This window comes from Zootoca vivipara, chromosome 3 (assembly GCF_965207765.1).
Source record: "Zootoca vivipara chromosome 3, rZooViv2.hap1.1, whole genome shotgun sequence".
In the NCBI taxonomy this organism is placed as follows: Eukaryota; Metazoa; Chordata; class Lepidosauria; order Squamata; family Lacertidae; genus Zootoca; species Zootoca vivipara.
In genome coordinates, this window is record NC_142586.1 from 93,094,460 (window position 1) to 93,112,334 (window position 17,875).

A 17,875-nucleotide genomic window follows, 5' to 3' on the forward strand; every position below is an offset into this window, starting at 1 on the left:
ACGCAATTTAGTCCAAGATGCACACTCTGCTTTGGCACATGGAACTAGTAGCATGGCTGCTGCCATGGATCCCACCCAGAAAGTGTTAGAGAAGTATCCTCATATTATGAAAACCTGCTGTTTTACATTTCAAAGCAGAGATGAGAAACTTTGGTCCTCTATATGTATGAACTACAGATTCAGTCATCTCTGCCCAGTAGCCATGTTGTCTCGAGGTGAAGCCCAAGAACATATGGAGGGCCAAAAGTTCCCCATCCCTGTTCTGAACAATGCAAAAACAAACAAACAAAAATATGCATTAACCAAACTCGTTGATTCAAATTTACAGTATATCTAGATGCAAAAGACCATAAGAGCTGTAAAGAGAGTTATAGCTGTGTTTTGCTGCTTGAACAACCCCTGCCCTGCATTAAAGCATAGCCAAGGTTGAAACTAGGTTTTTGTACCAATCATCCAAATTGTTCACATAAAGCCCCATAGCATTTAAGTTAAGTTCTGTTTCCCATGATGTTCAACTATTACTCTAAAATATGTTGTTATATGTCTTCCTCTGATCGAAGCTTATTACATAACCGGCAGTTTAGCTTCAAAAGTTGTTATAATTTTATAGGATGGATATATTCATAGCCGTCATACGGATATATACTTACCATATAAATTTGGTTCTAGTTAAAGATGATGTATTACGAAAAAGAATAAATAGTGCACAAGCACTAAAATTAAGTGAACATAAATTGAAGTATGTAAGAAAAACATCAGATTAGCATTCTTTAAGTAAGGCATAAACTTAATCTTTTAAGATGGTTATCATGAAGGAGATGAGGAAATAGAGTTCATTACTGTTCCAATGATGGCATTACTGCAAATACTAAACTCCATTATTGCAGATGCACAGTGTAAATGCAACTTCAGCCTGCTGGTATTGATTTCTTTTTATGCCATTCCTAGCAAATGTATATGGTGGCATGTAAATAAACATCTGGATTCATAATTTAAGGAATGGTGTTGTTATTTAATCATCCCAGTAAAGTACTTAGTGACACAAGGTCTGCAGACGTAAGTAGAAAAAAAAATAGTGAGCTAGAGAAAAAGCAGATTTTAATGCTGATGAGACTATATTGCTGTGGACCCTGTAGCTAAAAAGCATGCCCTGAAATATCTTATAATTTTATGATAATTATGAGGCACACAGCTAGTGGGACTGTGGTTACAATCAAACACAGACCTAAGCATGCTTTCACCCATTGATTTAAAATAGGATTAAGCTTGTTTAACACAGAGTTGATTCTGTACATGGTCTTTGATTATCAACCAGCTTTAATCTAGACAGAGGGACCAAGCTTTTGCATTGCTACATATTTGCCATCCTGTGGTACCACCCAGGGACTACAGTGCTTGTAAACTGTCTGTTGGCAGCTCTTACGGAGTGTTTCCATTACAGAACTTTGTAGTTCTGCTACTTAGGCGACTCGACATTCCTGATGACTCATGTGATCCAAAAGCAGTGTGTAAGTTTTAAATTATAAATGGAGCCACTGCCGCACAAAAGTATTTTATGGGAAATTACTTTGTTTTGAAGTGTGGGTGTGAGTTGGAATAAACATATGAACCGACCCTTGGTTCTGCATTTCTGCCACCACCACCCACACTCATCGTTAAACCCCTCAAAAGGTTTCCCAAGTTTTGTAAGATGGACCCCATTTTTTGTGTGACTTGTTACTGGTACTGAGCAGGCAACTGCCGAGGAGGCAGCATTGCACAGCTCCAACCTAATCAAAAAAATATTCTGGGGAAACACAACTTAACCACCCATTCCAGACCTTTGGAACAAGATGTTGCCTCTCTCATCTCTTTCCCCTTGTTCTGTGCCAGTCTATTCCATTCATTTATGTAGAATATGGCAAAGAGGATACAGTCTGGAAAACATTTCGAGGAACCATGATCCCTTACCTTGCCATGTACAACAAGATGTGAGGGACAGAAACGCAATAACATTTTGCCTAGGCCAGCAAAATAGCTTGAGTGAGCACCCTACGTTCTTCATAGAAGCTGGGGTGGCAGAACTGAACATAGCCAAGTAGGCATATTTAAGTTCTTCATTATGAGCTAGTTGGTGGCTTGGTGCAACAGTACAGTCAATAGCCGATGATATAAATCAGATGTGAGGAACCTTTGTCCCTCCAAACGTTGCTGATCTGAAGCTCAGTCCCTGACCATTGCCCATGCCCGCTAGAGCTAATGGGTGTTCAACAACTTCTGAAGCACCAAAGGTTCCCCATTCGTGATGTAATTCTGACTTATAGGGACAATACAATGCTTGACTTCCTGTATCTGGAGTTAGTGCAAGATAGTGGTTTAATAGACTGGGCTCCCTGATGCAGGAAGTCTCTGGTTCAAATTTCACATCAGACATGAATTCAACAAGTGGTCTTAGACAAGCCTCTCTCTTTTCTCTCCGCTTCAGTCTCCCTTCTGCAACAGGCAGATATATAATAATAGCTGTCAAGTTTTCCCTTTTCTCGCAAGGAAGCCTATACAGCATAAGGGAATTTCCCTTTAAAAAGGGGAGAACTTGACAGCTATGCATATTATTGTTGTAGGCAGATACTTTGAACGCTAAACTACTGTAGGTGCAAGTCTTTGCTAATCAACTTTCAACTGAAGGTTGCCTCTGGTTTTTCCCCACTGTCATCTAAAATATGCACTGATTTTTTTAAAAAAGGAGGAGGATGCAGATACTGATGTATAATCATGTTTGATCAAACAGTGAATTATTCTATAGCTTCAATACAAGCAGCCTTCATTTTCACATCAAAATATTTTACACTATTATAAATCTTTGCCCCAAAAATCAGTTTAAAATTGGTTTTTAATTAGATGCATAGAAAAAGGCACACCATGTGTCAGATATTTAGGGTGTTTGGATAATTGAGATACACATAGCTCTCTTTAAACATTAAGGTATAATGATATTTTTCCTTTTGTCAGCTGAAATGTTTTGGACTCCTGTTGTGTTGTTGGCAGGAGTTAATATGATTGTTCCAACGGCACACAATCATTTTTTCTTGTAGTGTTAAGTTGCACTAGGGATGTGAATCTATGCATAATTGAAGTCTTTCTGTTTAAATTTATATGCAAATATAACTCACAGTGAATGGCGGTTGAACAATGCTGAAAAATGCTTAAAGCAGTATAAAACATAGGGAGAGTGAAAAATGAAAAGGTGAAAAAGTCCACCTACACATTAGTAATATGAGAGTGCTTTTCTTTATAAAAAAAGAGATGGTGCTTTAGCATAACTAGAAAGCCGGAAAGCAAAATGTTTCTGTTGTATGGGAAAGTTAAAAAAAAAGTAGAAAGTAAAATTTTGGTACCAAGCATTTCCAAAAGACCAAAGGGAAATTTCAAGGGACTAAATGATTGATTTCAGATAGATGAAATTAGTTAAATTACAAGGAATCTGATTTCTTTAAGGTGGTAGTCCCAGAGGATTCTTCTCTAGAAGACATGTCTAGAAGACATCTCAATAATTACAATTCTAGTGCACCTGTCAAACCAGAGAGACTACAGAAGCTACTCTTTTGATGAATCCACTGCTACTTCTCTGCCCTTCCAATTCCGCATTGGTTTATATAAGAAAAATGAATATTTTGTAGTCATAATGGAGTTATGGAACTCTGTCTTCTGCCTATCCATTCACCCATGGGTGTGTTCTACACTGTTCCCCTCTCTGATTCCCAATGCAGAAAAATCTTAGTAAGAGATTAAATCATGTGGTAGATCAGATATCCTGTAGTTATTCATCTGCTGTCTAATGTTTCATTCACAAAGAAATAGATGGTAAATGTTATTTCAGACCCAATAGTAGCATCTGCAGATAATGTATCTTTAAATAGGGTTTCTAGTTTGAACCCATATTTAATGAGAATACCTTGGCTGCTCTGATGGGAGCACGAAAGTTTCTCACTTCCTTGTTAATCTTATTAGGACGCGCCCCCCCCCCAGTTATCTAAATTTTTAAGTCATCTGAACTTGATAAATTAATAAAATTGGCTATTTCTACAATTTGTTTCTGTGACTTCATTCACTTGGCCAGATAAAATCTAACAATTCAACACAAACTAAGTGCATGGTGAAATAAACTTTCACAGTGTTCCTTAGTTCAGTCAAGAGAGCATGAGACTCTTATTCTCAGGATCATAGGTTTGAGCCCCACTTTGGGCAAAAGATTCCTGCATTGCAGGGGGTTGGACTAGATGACCCTTGTGGTCCCTTCCTACTCTATAACTCTGTGATTCTGTTATTCAATCAGTAAGCCAGCTAAGCATCTCTGTACAGAGGGAGTTGCATAAGTACTATGAAAAAGACCTAGCTAATGTTTAGTGTGGGGATTTAACACTGAAGTGGAGAAGCATGAACCTTATAATGTTAGTTCTATCATGCAACCAGAGGTAAATTGCTTGTGGAAATGTAAAATAGAGAGTTGCATGGCTGAGTGGAACAAATGCTTACTAAGTATGATAAATTCAAGGAGGGCCAGTGTGCTGTCATGAATGCAAACACTGGACTTGGTCCAGGGTAACCTAGGGTCAAATTGCCTCTCAGGTACCCTGCAGCTCACTAGATGACTGTGGGCCTGTCACTAACTATCTCTAACCAAAATTAACCAAAGTGGATTGTTGGCAGGATAAAAGATCATGAACACCGCCTTGTTGAACTCTTTAGATTAGGGTTATCCAATATGTTGTCCCACAGGTGTTGGGATACAACTCACACCATCCCTAACTATTGGTTATGCTGGTGGGGCTGGTGGGAGTTGCAGTGCAACACTACCTCTACCCCTGATTTGGGGGGAAATGAAACATACAAATAAATAAACTGTCTATAGATATAGTGTTTGGAAGTTTTAGGACGGGCCATGTTTATTTCTTACAAATTTAGTTCTTCTTGGGTTACTGTCTGAGATGGCCTAATATGGCCATTGTGAAGAAACTAAAATATTTGTTTAACCGGTTTCCAAAAAGAAGAAGCTGTTCTAACAACTCACTTTAATTGATAAGAAGTAATCAAGAAGCTCCTTGCTTGGTCCCCAGGAAAGCGAGCAAAAAGGATGGAAGCATGGAACAGAGGGAATTGAAAAATATCCCTTGATCTGCATGCTTCAGATTGGGGAATTCAGAAGTCTCTTAAGGGTTCGCCACTTGTGAATTATGCATCTCACACTCACTACTAGGCGTAAATGCATAATTCTAATCTGTTCTTATTATTTATTTATAACACACCGGTAGAATGTAAATTGTCTGCCTCCTTTGAGCAAGCTTATCATGCCATTTAAGGTATGCAGATATTTCAGGGGAGTCTACATAGACAATTTGCCTAGGCTAGCACATTGATTCCAATTAAAGGGCATATAAACTGCTAATGATAAATTAAACTTGTTCTCCCCAGCTCACAGGTGGTCTGCACAGGGGGTGTTGCAAGAGAAAGTCAACAGAAAAAAAGTATTCATCCTGAAATAATATACACAATGTATCTTAACCACTCTGGTTTTAATCCCCGCCTGCCGGCTTTTATAGTACGCAGTAAAGAACAGTATTGCATATGGATGGGGAAATAGCAGTTGCCTACCTTCTGGCAGGGGCATTTGAGTCCATTATGGATGGGGAAGAGGAGCAGGTGAAAATGTATGGATCGTGACAGCTTATAAGTGGCTTGATGTTGACTTCATCTTCCATTAAAAAGCTAGTCCATTTCTAGCTAGTCAGCCCAATACTCATTGGGATGGGGGCAGAATCCTGGAGATTAGTTCAGCTCACACCTGTGGATTAAAATGAACCCAAGGCCATTGTTCATTTTGCCTTCCTCAACCATCTACCCTTTATGAAGATGATTTGTCTTCCTTTACCATAGACATAGGTTGGTTGCTGACTAATGGAACTGGAAAAGTTTTTTGTTTGCTTTTTAAGCACACCTTTGGGATTGACAAACATTGGTTATGGATTCTTACTTTCCTCATAGCAATAAGTTTTTTTTTTATAAAAAAATTTTTTCAAGAGTTTAGTGTTCATAACATCACAACTGGGCTTGGTAACCAAGCAGGGGAATATTTTCAGGAGAAGCTATGCAGAAGGAAGCCTGTGTGTGTACAGGCAAGTACATCATATGGACTGGCTTGCAATGCACTGTGTCTATGGGCAACATGGAGACGCTCACGCCGTCTGCTGCCTTGTAGCATATTTCTACTGTGGTTGATGCAGCAGGTAGGCATTGGTTTCCCCTTACAGCGGTCGCAGCAACATCAAAGTGGCCTCTCTGTCTACTTCACACTAAGCCAATGGAAGCAATCAGCAGCTCATTGTGTCTCTCCTGACTGTCCTTTATCTCCCACTTCCTCCCAATTAAGGATAAACCAGAGCTCTGTACTATGATGGTCCAGAAATGACTGGTATGTATTACAAGCAACTCCCAATTTACGTGGGGATTACATTCCAAGGCACCGCACGTCTAAGTGAAATTGCATATATTTGAAACACCATAGAACAAGCCTGCAAACAGCGTGTTGCACCCCATCCCGTTCAGTTCACATGATGCACGTGCAGGGGCGGAGCTAGCTGCTCTGGCACCTGGAGCGGCACACACCCATGGGGGGGGGTAGCCCTCCATGGGGGTTGGGCTAGCTGCCCGTGGGGGCGGGGCGAGCCTCCCAGGGTGGTGATGCAGGGATGCCACTCCCCCTCAGGGTTGACACCCAGGGCGGACCACCCCCACCACATACCCCTTCCTCCACCAGTCTGTGCGTGTATGGTTGCGCACATATTGGACATGCCTAAAACGGTCACTGCCTGTATATTATTTCTATACAGTGGTGCCTCGCTAGATGAATTTAATTCGTTCCACGGGTCTTTTCTTATAACGGAAAATTCGTCTAGCGAATCCCATAGGAATGCATTGAATTTTTTTGGAATTTTTTTTGCCCATAGGAACACATTAATTGAATTTCAATGCATTCCTATGGGAAACCGCAATTCGCTAGACGAATTTTTCATAAAACGAATTCATCTAGCGAGGCAACCTCCGCTCGAAAAATCCTTTCGTTAAGCGGAAATTTCGTTAAGCAGGGCATTTGTTAAGCGAGGCACCACTGTATTGCCTAAAAATTAGTTGTTTTTTGTTATAGCTCCAGTGTATTGTGTATGCGAGAGATATATATGAATACTGTATTCCTGAACATAGGTAGTAATAGGGGGGAAGTGGGAGGTAGGGGACTTCCTTGAACATTAAAAAGAATTTGGTTGCATTTGTTCAGCTTCTCTTATCCTTCAGTACCCAACCCAGCTTTTCTAATCTACTGTATATACCTTTCTTGTTTTCCATCCTTTCCCTATCAATCCCAGTCCTATCTTTATTCAAATTTTTTAAAAAATCAAAAACTTCAGTTTCTGTGTCTTAGGTGGAATCTACACACACACAAGAAACGTTTTAAAAATGCTTTTAAAAAGGTTTTGGAAAATATATTGAATTTGCCATAGCTCACAATCGCCATCTAGAGTCACATTTGCATAATGCACTTTGCAATACACTTAAAACCTTTTATTTGCAGCTGTATGCCTGAGTCCTCAGTCTTAGTTACATAGGCAGCTTCACAATTCTCTTATTTTACCACCACCACCACTTTGGCCCTGATTTTTAAGGTTAGGCTTGCATTTTGTTTACAGCTGCGTTCTGTTTTCTGTGTTTGTCTTTACTATTACTTTATTTTGCTAGTTCCTTATTTTTTCCGAAAAATCAGACTTTACTTGGTGCTAGCACAAAAATTCCTGCACCTAACTCTCTGTAATTTGGCTGGGTTAATCCCCTCTTGAGGTGCTACTCTGTCTCCAAATTCCATGTACCTATTTGATAAAACAAAAAAGTTATGGGCAATTTTGAGGTTTTGGTGGGGGGAGGTAGTCTACTGTTAAAAGAAAATTTATTCTGGACACTTGGAAAAAGTCATCAAGGGTTTTTGCATATGTGTTCAGCAGGAATGCTTGAAAAGTCCTACTGACTTTGGTGCTCCCATTTGCCTTCTCTTGGTGCCAATTATTTATTCACTTCTAATTTTACACTTCTTGTTTGATGTGCAAACTGTTTGGGTGTTGGATTATGCAACTGGATTTTGCTTGTCAGGACAAGGTTGTAGCACATCAAGGAACAGGTAATTCTCTTCAGCTGAATAGAATGTGAAAGGAACGTTTCCCGAAACGTGCTTTAGAATGGAATCCTCAGCTATGGCTGACCTCTGCTTACTTCTACAACAGTAGAACATGATAGATTGCATTACAGCTTCACCACCCTTTGTTCTGTCATTCAGTCCTAATTTACTGCTTGTAGTGCACAGGAAGCCAAGGCTAGCTGGAAACCTATTTTCAGTGCCAAAATGGGAGCATACAAAATAATAATTAGGATGGGAATGCCTTTGAACATGCACAGAATGTCTTCCACCGAAGAACCATAGCCAGTCTCTATTACTGTGGAATTATGAGAGCTAATCTTTCAAGCAGGAGAGTCTGAGTTCAGAGAGGGAGGAAAAGACAACATTGGGTTGTTAGTGTTAGGGTTAGAAGCAAGTGAGTTGCATCAGCAGAAGCTGGCTGAGGGACTTACACATAGAGTCATACCAAGACTTAAACAAATGCTTGGTTTAATGGAGAAAGTAAAAATAACCAAATTAAATTAGGCTTACACAAAATACCCACACAACCAAACCACCCACCAAGTGCACACTGGGAAATCGCCCAGCACAGAGGCAACACACAACACCCCTGATATACCCTGCATCATCAGCTTCACAGCAACACCTGTAGAGCTGCTCCACAGCTGCAGAGCCCCAGTCATTAAATCTTTCCTGACTCTTAAAGGTACAGTGAAACAATAATGACACTTTTACACAATCATTCAACAGTTAGATTAGGTTTAGGGGACCCAGGTGGCACTGTGGGTTAAACCACAGTGTCTAGGGCTTGCTGATCAGAAGGTCGGCGGTTCAAATCCCTGCAACGGGGTGAGCTCCTGTTGCTCGGTCCCAGCTCCTGCTCACCTAGCAGTTCGAAAGCACATCAAAGTGCAAGTTGATAAATAGGGACCACTCCGGCGGGAAGGTAAACGGCGTTTCTGTGCGCTGCTCTGGTTCGCCAGAAGCAGCTTTGTCGTGCTGGCCACATGAAGCTGTCTGCGGACAAACGCCGGCTCCCTCGGCCTATAGAGCGAGATGAGTGCTGCAACCCCAGAGTTGGACACGACTGGACCTGATGGTCAGGGGCCCCTTTACCTTTACCTCAGATTAGGTTTATCGGATTTACATAATGTTCAGCATAAGAAAAGGAGCATTTTTTATTATTAAAGATGTTATCGATTTACAAAAATGTATGCAATGTCTTTCGTAACGTTTTTACAAATCAGTTTCATTTGTTGAGATATTGGGAAGAAAAGGGAAAAAGGGGGTAGATGGGAGAAGGTAGGTGGGGTTGGGGTTGGGTGGTGATGTTTCTATTTTGCTTAGTATATGTGGGTTTTTTTTGTCAGCGTCGCTTCTGTAGGTTCTCTGCTGTTCGCTTGTGTTCCTTTGGTGGTGAGAGATGTTGGGGTTGGCCTGGGATATGGTTGTTCATTTGTGGTTGGCTGTGGTGTTCTTTGTCCCCCTTTATCACATACACAGCCCAACAAGACAACGACAAAGATCCATCAACAGCATACAAATCAGTATGGCTAACCTGACCCAAAACACCCACCCACCCACCCCACTCACACAGGAAAAGGACCATTCTTTCCTCACCATCCTCCAGTCCTTCTCTCTGGTGTGGCACTCAGAGAGCAGCCTGCTCCTGTCCCAGCTGGACTCCCCCCCTGCCCAGCACCTACCAACTGCCCTGCAGGAACTATTCCAGGAAAAAGAGGGGAGAGTTGATTATAAGACCAACAGTCTGTTCCCACTCCAACTGGACCAGCTTTGTTTTGTTTTGTTTTGTTTTAAGTGTGCCATTTTATTAACTCAAGGACCACCTCTTCCCATATAAACTGACTTTGACTCTGTGTTCATCATCTGAGGCCCTTCTTCTTCTTTCTTCTTCTTCTTCTTCTTCTTCTTCTTCTTCTTCTTCTTCTTCTTCTTCTTCTTCTTCTTCTTCTTCTTCTTCTTCATTTTCTAAAGTTCAGTTTTACACTATACATTTGAATTCAAACATTAATCACAATCATCAACATTTAGGATTCCCAGAATCCTTAGACTTCCCTCCACCCGTCCATGGTTTCCATTATCAAACTTTTTCTACCGCATCATAAAATTTCTCCATTTTTCTTAAAATAGTCCATTTTTACCTTAGTTTTTTATACATTACAATTGTTACTCAAATCCTGCCAAAGTTTTTAATTGTTTACAGTGTTCTCTTAAATAAATTGCAATTTCCCCCCATTCCTTATTAAAGTTTCTATCTTCCTGGTTTCTGATTTTCCTGGTCATTTTCGCCATTTTGGTATAGTCCATCATCTTCATCAAGTCTGTGGTCAACACTTTATCTTCTTCTCATCTCTGGGCCAGTAGTATCTGTGCTGCTGTTGTCACATACATGAATAATCATTTCTGCTCCTTTGGTATTTCATCTGAGGTCCTTCTTAATGTGCATCCTCCACAAGATGTCCAGAGGGTGATAACACAAGAACGGGCTTTTTTTTTGCAGTGGCTCCAAGTTTGTGGAATACTCTTCCCAGGGAGTTTCACCTGGTGCCTTCATTATACATCTTTAGGCGCCAGGGGAAAAGGTTCCTCTTCAACCAGGCCTTGGGCTGATTAATATTCTAAAGCCTTTTAAATGTATTTGTGGAAGGTGGTTTTTTTTTTTTTAAAAAAAAAGCACCCACAAAAAACTTTATTTGTGCTTTGACCTTGTATTTTTATCTTGTGTTGAAGAGCAGTATATAAATTGAATGAAATAATAATAATAATAATGCACCCACATTTTTACATATGCTGTTAGCTGCTTTAAGTAGCCCATTTCAAAAGTGGGTTATAAATTTACTAGATAGCTAACTACTGACAGAGCAACACTGGAATACAAATTGTTGCATTCACCCTGCCAAGTGTGACGTGGACACACATGTACAACTTGCCACATACTTGTAAAAAATAATATGAAGTGAACTGGAAAAGTTATTGAGAATATCTTTAAAATCGTTGCCACATTTTACTCAGGTTTGCATCCTTCACTCTGTAAAATGTGCAGGTGTACTGACGTGGAGGTTCTGCTGATGTATAAAGCATAGCATACAAAGCTGCCTTAATTCTGATTAAAATCTGGTACCTCTCATTTTGGCATGCTTTCACTCTCAAAACTCAAAGAAACCCCAGATTTAGTGTTAGTGTCTGACCCATATGATCTGATTTGTCAGATCAACTGAATGAATAGACTGTGCTTCCAAGTAAGTGTATTTTGTATGAGGATGTAAGAATCAGATTTGCTGCGATTAGTAAAGCACTTTTCCATTTATAGTGATATAAACCTGATGTAACAGAATTGTAAAATAATTGTCCAAAATGGTTGTCTCTGAAGCAGGATTTCTAATAGTAGCACTAAGGTTGAAATTACTTTGGTATTATGCATATCCTTATTGAGTTCAGTGAAGTTGCTCTTTGTTTATATGCAAGCAAAGACATTTCAGGATTGGGACCAGTATGTTTGACTCCTCACTAATTGAAATGAGAAAGCAAAGAAATATTCATTAAGCCATGGATAGCGATGTAATGACCTCATTTAAACCAGCCATGCAAGGAAATTCAGATTTAATACTGAAAAATATGACTAACGGTGGAGGCCAATATATGAACCTTATGCGGATGGATATTTACATAGATAAACCACATTTAGGTTAGCTCTGCTTCATCAGGATGATGATAGGAATTTGAATCTCAGACCCAGAAACCTCCCCCCTAAATAAATTCACACTTGACTCAAATTTTAGTTTTGTTTTTTTGGCAGAATTTAGGCCACAACTTTATTGATTACAGAAAGTGAGTGGTTGCATAGGCTCTGGTTTGACTAGCTCCCTGCACCCTTGCAGGTAGTGCTGACCCAGGGCACCAGCATAGGTCAGCCAAGGGTGAACACCTGGATACGCAAAAAGCCGGGAACAGACTATGTCCGCCACCCAGATGTCCCCCTACTCAGGCATGGGCACAACCCCCTCTCAGGGGTTGGCCAAACCATTTGAGTCCCTGGATTCCTTTAACGGAATACCCTTCACATAGGGATGGCGAGAGCGTTCTCCCATCCCTATTATCTGAACCAGTGCCTATCTGCAACCTTACAAGTTGTGACAATTTGCTATGTGGCAGGTGAAACCCTATTGGCAACAGCCAATCAGCCAAGTGGGGAAAATTCCTGTCGTGCCCCTGTCCCAACGACACACGACAGCATAGCAAGGTCAAGCGCAAAAAACCCTAAAAGTAGGGAGAGGTGGGCAGGTGTTCTGAATGCACACGCCGAAAGAGGACGTTCTGGGTCACGTGGATGGGTATATATAGGTCTCTCAATCCGTTTGGACTGCACCCCATTGGCCAGATTGAACCCAACATCGAGGGACCTACCAATCGGGTGTTGTGGCTGACCAGTCTTACCCACCCACAACACAGGGGATCGGTCTCCAGGTCTCACCGCAACATGTGCTCTCTTTTAGGGAGGACATGATTTGCAACTGGTTTTTTTTAAGCAAATTGTAAAAATATGGTCAGATTCTGAATTTTAATTAAATTCTTAACATGTATTTTTGAACTTCAGGTCAGCCAAAATTTTGATGCAGAATGTTTAGCAATTCTAGCATCAAAGCCAGAATATACATAAGCTTAGACTGCGTTTCAGTTTTCTTTCAAGCCATGCAGAATAAAGCAAAGCCTTAAAAAGTATCTTTCCGCCATCACTAAATATACACAACATGTTCCCACACTTCTAGAGTGGCTTATTTTGTTATATGGAAGTAATGTTTTTTGGAAACAACACTTGAGGCCTTTGTTACTCTTTTCCTGGAGACGCCTCAGAAAGCATTATTTATAGCTTCCAAGGTTCACTAGATTTTAACACAATATCACGATGGTTTAGGTGTCAGTGACACCATAAAAACAGTCTCTGAAACTTCATATGCACATCAGTTTTTTGACAGGAGCTATTACATTGATGTCACTCTGTACACAACCAATCACCACTGGTGTTCCACCAGCTGTGCTATTAACCAAAGGGAAATGTTCGTAACCTGTAGTCTTGATTCTGCATGCTGTGCAGAGTTATAACCCCTCCCTTCATTCTTTGGAAAGCATATACATGATGGATAGTGAAAAAAGAAAAAGCAGTTCCCTTACCAGGGAAGTTGTTAGTGATGTGTACAAGTTTAGGAACGTGTCTACATAATAAAGAGATTATTGGTGCAATTGTATGCATGCCTACTCTGAAAAACTCAATTGAGTACAGCAACATTTATTCCTAGGTAAATGTGCATAGGAATGCAGTCTCAGATATTATAATCTTATGGTTGTTGTTGCTGCCACAGGAGCATGATGTCTGCGACTGGTGTAGGGAGGGCCAAATGAATGGACGCAGGATTCTGGTATTGGGCTGGATTAGGCCACAACTTTATTGCTTACAAGTAAGAGTAGGTTTGGCCAAGGCATTGGCCATTTTTTCCAGCATCATTCAGGAAGCCCAAATTCTGCCTGAAAGGAACCCAGTGGGGTTGACCCTAGGACCTCCGCCACACATGCATTCCTGTTCTCTCTAGAAGCTCCACAGGGGTGCCTTTAGGGAACCAGAGTACTTCTTCATCACATTGCAAAATTAAATTTTGGAATTCGCTCCCACAAGAAAGAGTGATGGCCACCCATCTGGATTACTTGGATTAGGCAAATTCATGGAGGATAAGGCTACCAGTGACTACTAACCACAATGGCTATACTATGCCTCCATGGTCGGAAGCAGTAAGCTTCTGAATATCAGTTGCTGGAAGCCACTGGAAGGGAGCGTGCTCTTGTGCTAAGGTCCTGCTCGTAGGTTTCCCACAGGCGTGTGGCTGTCCACTGTGGGAACAGGAGGCTGGACTAGATGGGCCACTTGCCTTGATCTTGCAGAGCTACTCTTATATCCGGATGTTCTTAACAGTAGCTTTGAGACAGCAGCAATCTTTAAACAGACGTCTGCCCATATTTTGCATTCATAGCAACTGGCACATCTCATACTAAAGCAAGGGTAAACACTTGAAGCTTAATAGTTAAAGCAGAGATGTGGCTCTCCAGCTATTGTAGAGACCGTTGACGGGCCTTAGCCCTGCAGTAGAGCTTCTGTTTTGCATGCAGAAAGAACTAGGTTCAATCCCTGGCATATCCAGGCAGACCTGGTGAAGACATCTGCCTGAAACACTGGATAGCCGCTGTTAGTCAGTGTAGACAATTCTGAGCTAGATAGAGCAGTGGTTTGACTTAGTGTAAAGTGTGTTTTTGTGTATGTGTTTGTTTGCTCCCATAATCTCTGACCCCCTGGCCATGCTGACTGGGCTTGTTGGAAGCTGTAGTCCGACAGGTTCTGACCCTCCTGGGTTAAAAAATAAATGGTAGGAAGTGAAGACATAACTTTTCAGAAGAATAAAATAATGGGCAGAGACATGCCATTATTTTAAACAATTAAGAGATTCTGTATTATAGCGTTGATAAGACATGCGCCATTTTACAAATTGAAAGGGGCAACGGCTGACTTTTAATTTACTAATGTGGGAGTGAGTAATAATGTGATAAAACCAGTTCAATTTCTGTGAAGAGTTAAAAGAAAATCATTTCCTGCTTATTGGTTCATTTTGTAAATAGAGATCAATGAAATTCCTCCAACAAAAGCATGAAATCAATTGCAAAATAGCATATAATTTGTGATCTGTATTGTAAATTATAGTTTATTTGACGTTAATTGGTGAGGTTTCCATATACTGGGATGCATTTCCGCATAACACATCTCTGGATAATTCTCATGGATCCATTTCTAATGCATCTTAGAGTGATCTGTTTTTCATGCCCACAACTGCCTACATTTGCTCTTATGCAAATAACCCAATCAAGCAAATGGAAAACAAGATGCTGTAATCAGAAGGGCTTGACAAACAGTAACCTTAGAGTTTTAGGGGAGTGCCCCGGATTTAGATTTATGTTCCTACCTGCATCTGTAGCAGCAATTGATCCATTATGAAGCACTTGAATAGGTCAATATCAGACAAGAAGTACAAATCAGATCAGATGTGGCAAGTAATTGATGCTGGTTTGATTTAAATGTGTGGTTTCTGTAGCTCACTGTTTGTAGGAAATGTAGCCTGGTCTCTTCTCGTGGGGACCTTTTCTATCTCCCATTCTTGTGGCTACTTGTCATGCCACAAGATATGAGAGAAACTTCAATTCGTTTAGAGGCATGCAACCATTGTTTTCCTTAGTGAGTAATCCATTGTGGCTAGGCTTGAAAGCAGATTTATTCCCTGAGAAAGGCAGGAATAAACATAATAATGGAAGAGAAAGGAAAGGCTGGGATAAATCTGCATATGATTAAAAAGATATATAAGGGTAGATTCCATGGTACATGATCAGGGTTGTAGGTTCGAAGAGGCTCAAAACCACTGTGACAGAAGACTGGTGCCAGAACCAAGGACATTCTACCACACATCACATTTCCTGTTACCAGCTCTGATCAGGTGCACCACTTCACCCAAAGCTTGAAGACTAGGTTTCCACCCAATGCCTTAACCTCCAAAAGTTGTGACATTTTGCTTTGGGGAAAGGCAAACCTCTAGACCGGCCAATCTGTTTACAGGGGAATTCCTTCCTGGCTCCGAGTTCTGAATACAGCAACCACAGCAAGGTCAGGAAGCACTGTTGGAAAAATGCCCTGGGGGGGGGGTTGCCTGCAAGCCCCCAGAACTCGAGTGTCCTCCGGTACGCACAGCTCTGGAAAAGGCACCTCCCTTCTCTTCCAGTGTGCTTCTAGCAACATACATCATAATGATATATGCACACTAAGCCTCTGGCATAGCACAGCAAGAGGTGTGAGACATCGTAGAGCTAACCTACTATTTATTTACACACTATGTACAGACAAAAGCATAACGGTGTCTGTTCTCTCCAGCTCCGAGAGAACAAACAGAAAGAAATAAAAGTGAAAGTACAGTGTAATGGTACCTGCAGCGGACGAGATAAGACAGTCTTCCAAATTGTTAGAATACAACCTAGGGAATAAAATGAGGTTAAAGCAGCAACCTGAAAAGCGAAATATGGTCAAAATGATGTGAAATTGACCTAAAATGTAAAAGAATGATTAAAGATGAAGAAGGGTGAAAGGGTTTTCTCTTCAGCCAACAGTGCTGTGGAAAGCAAGCGCAGCCAGCTCTCTCTCTCTCTTTTAAAATTTATTTTTTATTAAAGATTTTCTTAGTTTACAAAACCTGGCACTGGCATGGCAGCAGCTAATCCCTTCCCAGCCAGTGAGGTCTCTGATCGGCCCATTTGAAACTGGGGTCAGGCAGGAGGTCCTACTTTGAGATTGTGCCAGCCAGGGGAATTCCCAAATGGACAGCAAACATGCAATAGCTGTCTGCCAGGATGAAGGCCGAGGGTGAGGAGCCCCAACCGCATCCCACCTGAAAGGGTGAGCATCCATTGTAGACAATGTCTTGTTTTTTCCACTTGAAATATTTTTTCACTTGAAATCATTTTTTCTTAACACCGATATGTTCCATTTTAATAATAATTTTATTATTTATACCCTGCCCAACTGCCTGGGTTGCCCCAGCCTCTTTTGCGATGAATTTCCACTATGGTACCCAGCCACCTTGACAATCTTGCTATTTTTGCCAGCTTATTTCTTTTAGTCTTTATTAGTCTCAGGTACTGATTCTGGAACACAACTACTTCACATCACATTTCAAAGTTCTTCCCTCCCTTTCCACAGAACCTTACAACTCAGCTATTGGAAGCTACATGAGCTGCACACATTCTGAATTTATTGCAGGGAGCCATAAACCCAGAGGGTTGTTAGGAGATAAAGAAATGTATGTTTTCAGGAAAAACAGTTAATTCGAGTAGAGGAAGAGCTAAATATGAAAGGAAGTGTGTGCTAATGTAGACAGGGCCTTACAGAAGGCTGCCATTTCCAAGACCTCAGGGAAATTTCACATATGAGATATTATGAACTATATCATAATAGCTATATGTAATATCTAACACATTTTATGAGAGAAAACAACCCTTTGAGTGTATTAAGATTGATGTATATATGGGAGTGTTCATTATGTTTTATACATAAAATAGTATGAAACAGATTAATGCATGTGCCTTTTTTCTATATTACATTTTCCGCTTTCGTTCAGTAGCTCAGTTTTGCAAGAAAATATATAGAACAAAATGAGATCAATAACTATGCTAACACTGTTTATAGTATTCTAACTCCACCGCCACCATCCCGCTTAAAAGTGCAAAATATGTGGTAGATTATGTGCTTTCTTTTCAGTGTTCCTGAATCCAGTCTTTTATGAAATCCTAAGGGGGAAAAACTAAGTGCCATACCTGTTTCCTCCTTTTGTAGAATTGCGAGTTTTTGCAGCGTACCAGTTTCTCATCAGCGCTTGCACAATTGTTGGCTGTACCAACAGCTCCCAGGTCACCTTGTTTACAGCCCAGCTGCCACCAGCTCATGTGGATGCACCAGTCCTGACTGTTTTGGATTCTAAAACAATATATGCACAGTTAAGTATAGACTTTCCTCTTACACCAGTGGTTTCAGTTTGGGCCATCTTGGCTGCTTCTCTATTGGTCTCCAGGAATGCTCAACTT

At 40.8% G+C, this 17,875-nt stretch overlaps 1 protein-coding gene across 1 annotated transcript in view; it reads left to right on the forward strand.

The window, feature by feature from the left end:
- Nucleotides 1-17,875, forward strand: part of USH2A (usherin) — a 455,954-nt gene that overhangs the window by 200,423 nt on the left and 237,656 nt on the right. The window contains exon 33 of the mRNA XM_088666687.1: nucleotides 17,628-17,787. Within this exon, the coding sequence (XP_088522813.1) occupies nucleotides 17,628-17,787 (160 nt within the window). The remainder of the gene's footprint in view (nucleotides 1-17,627; nucleotides 17,788-17,875) is intronic.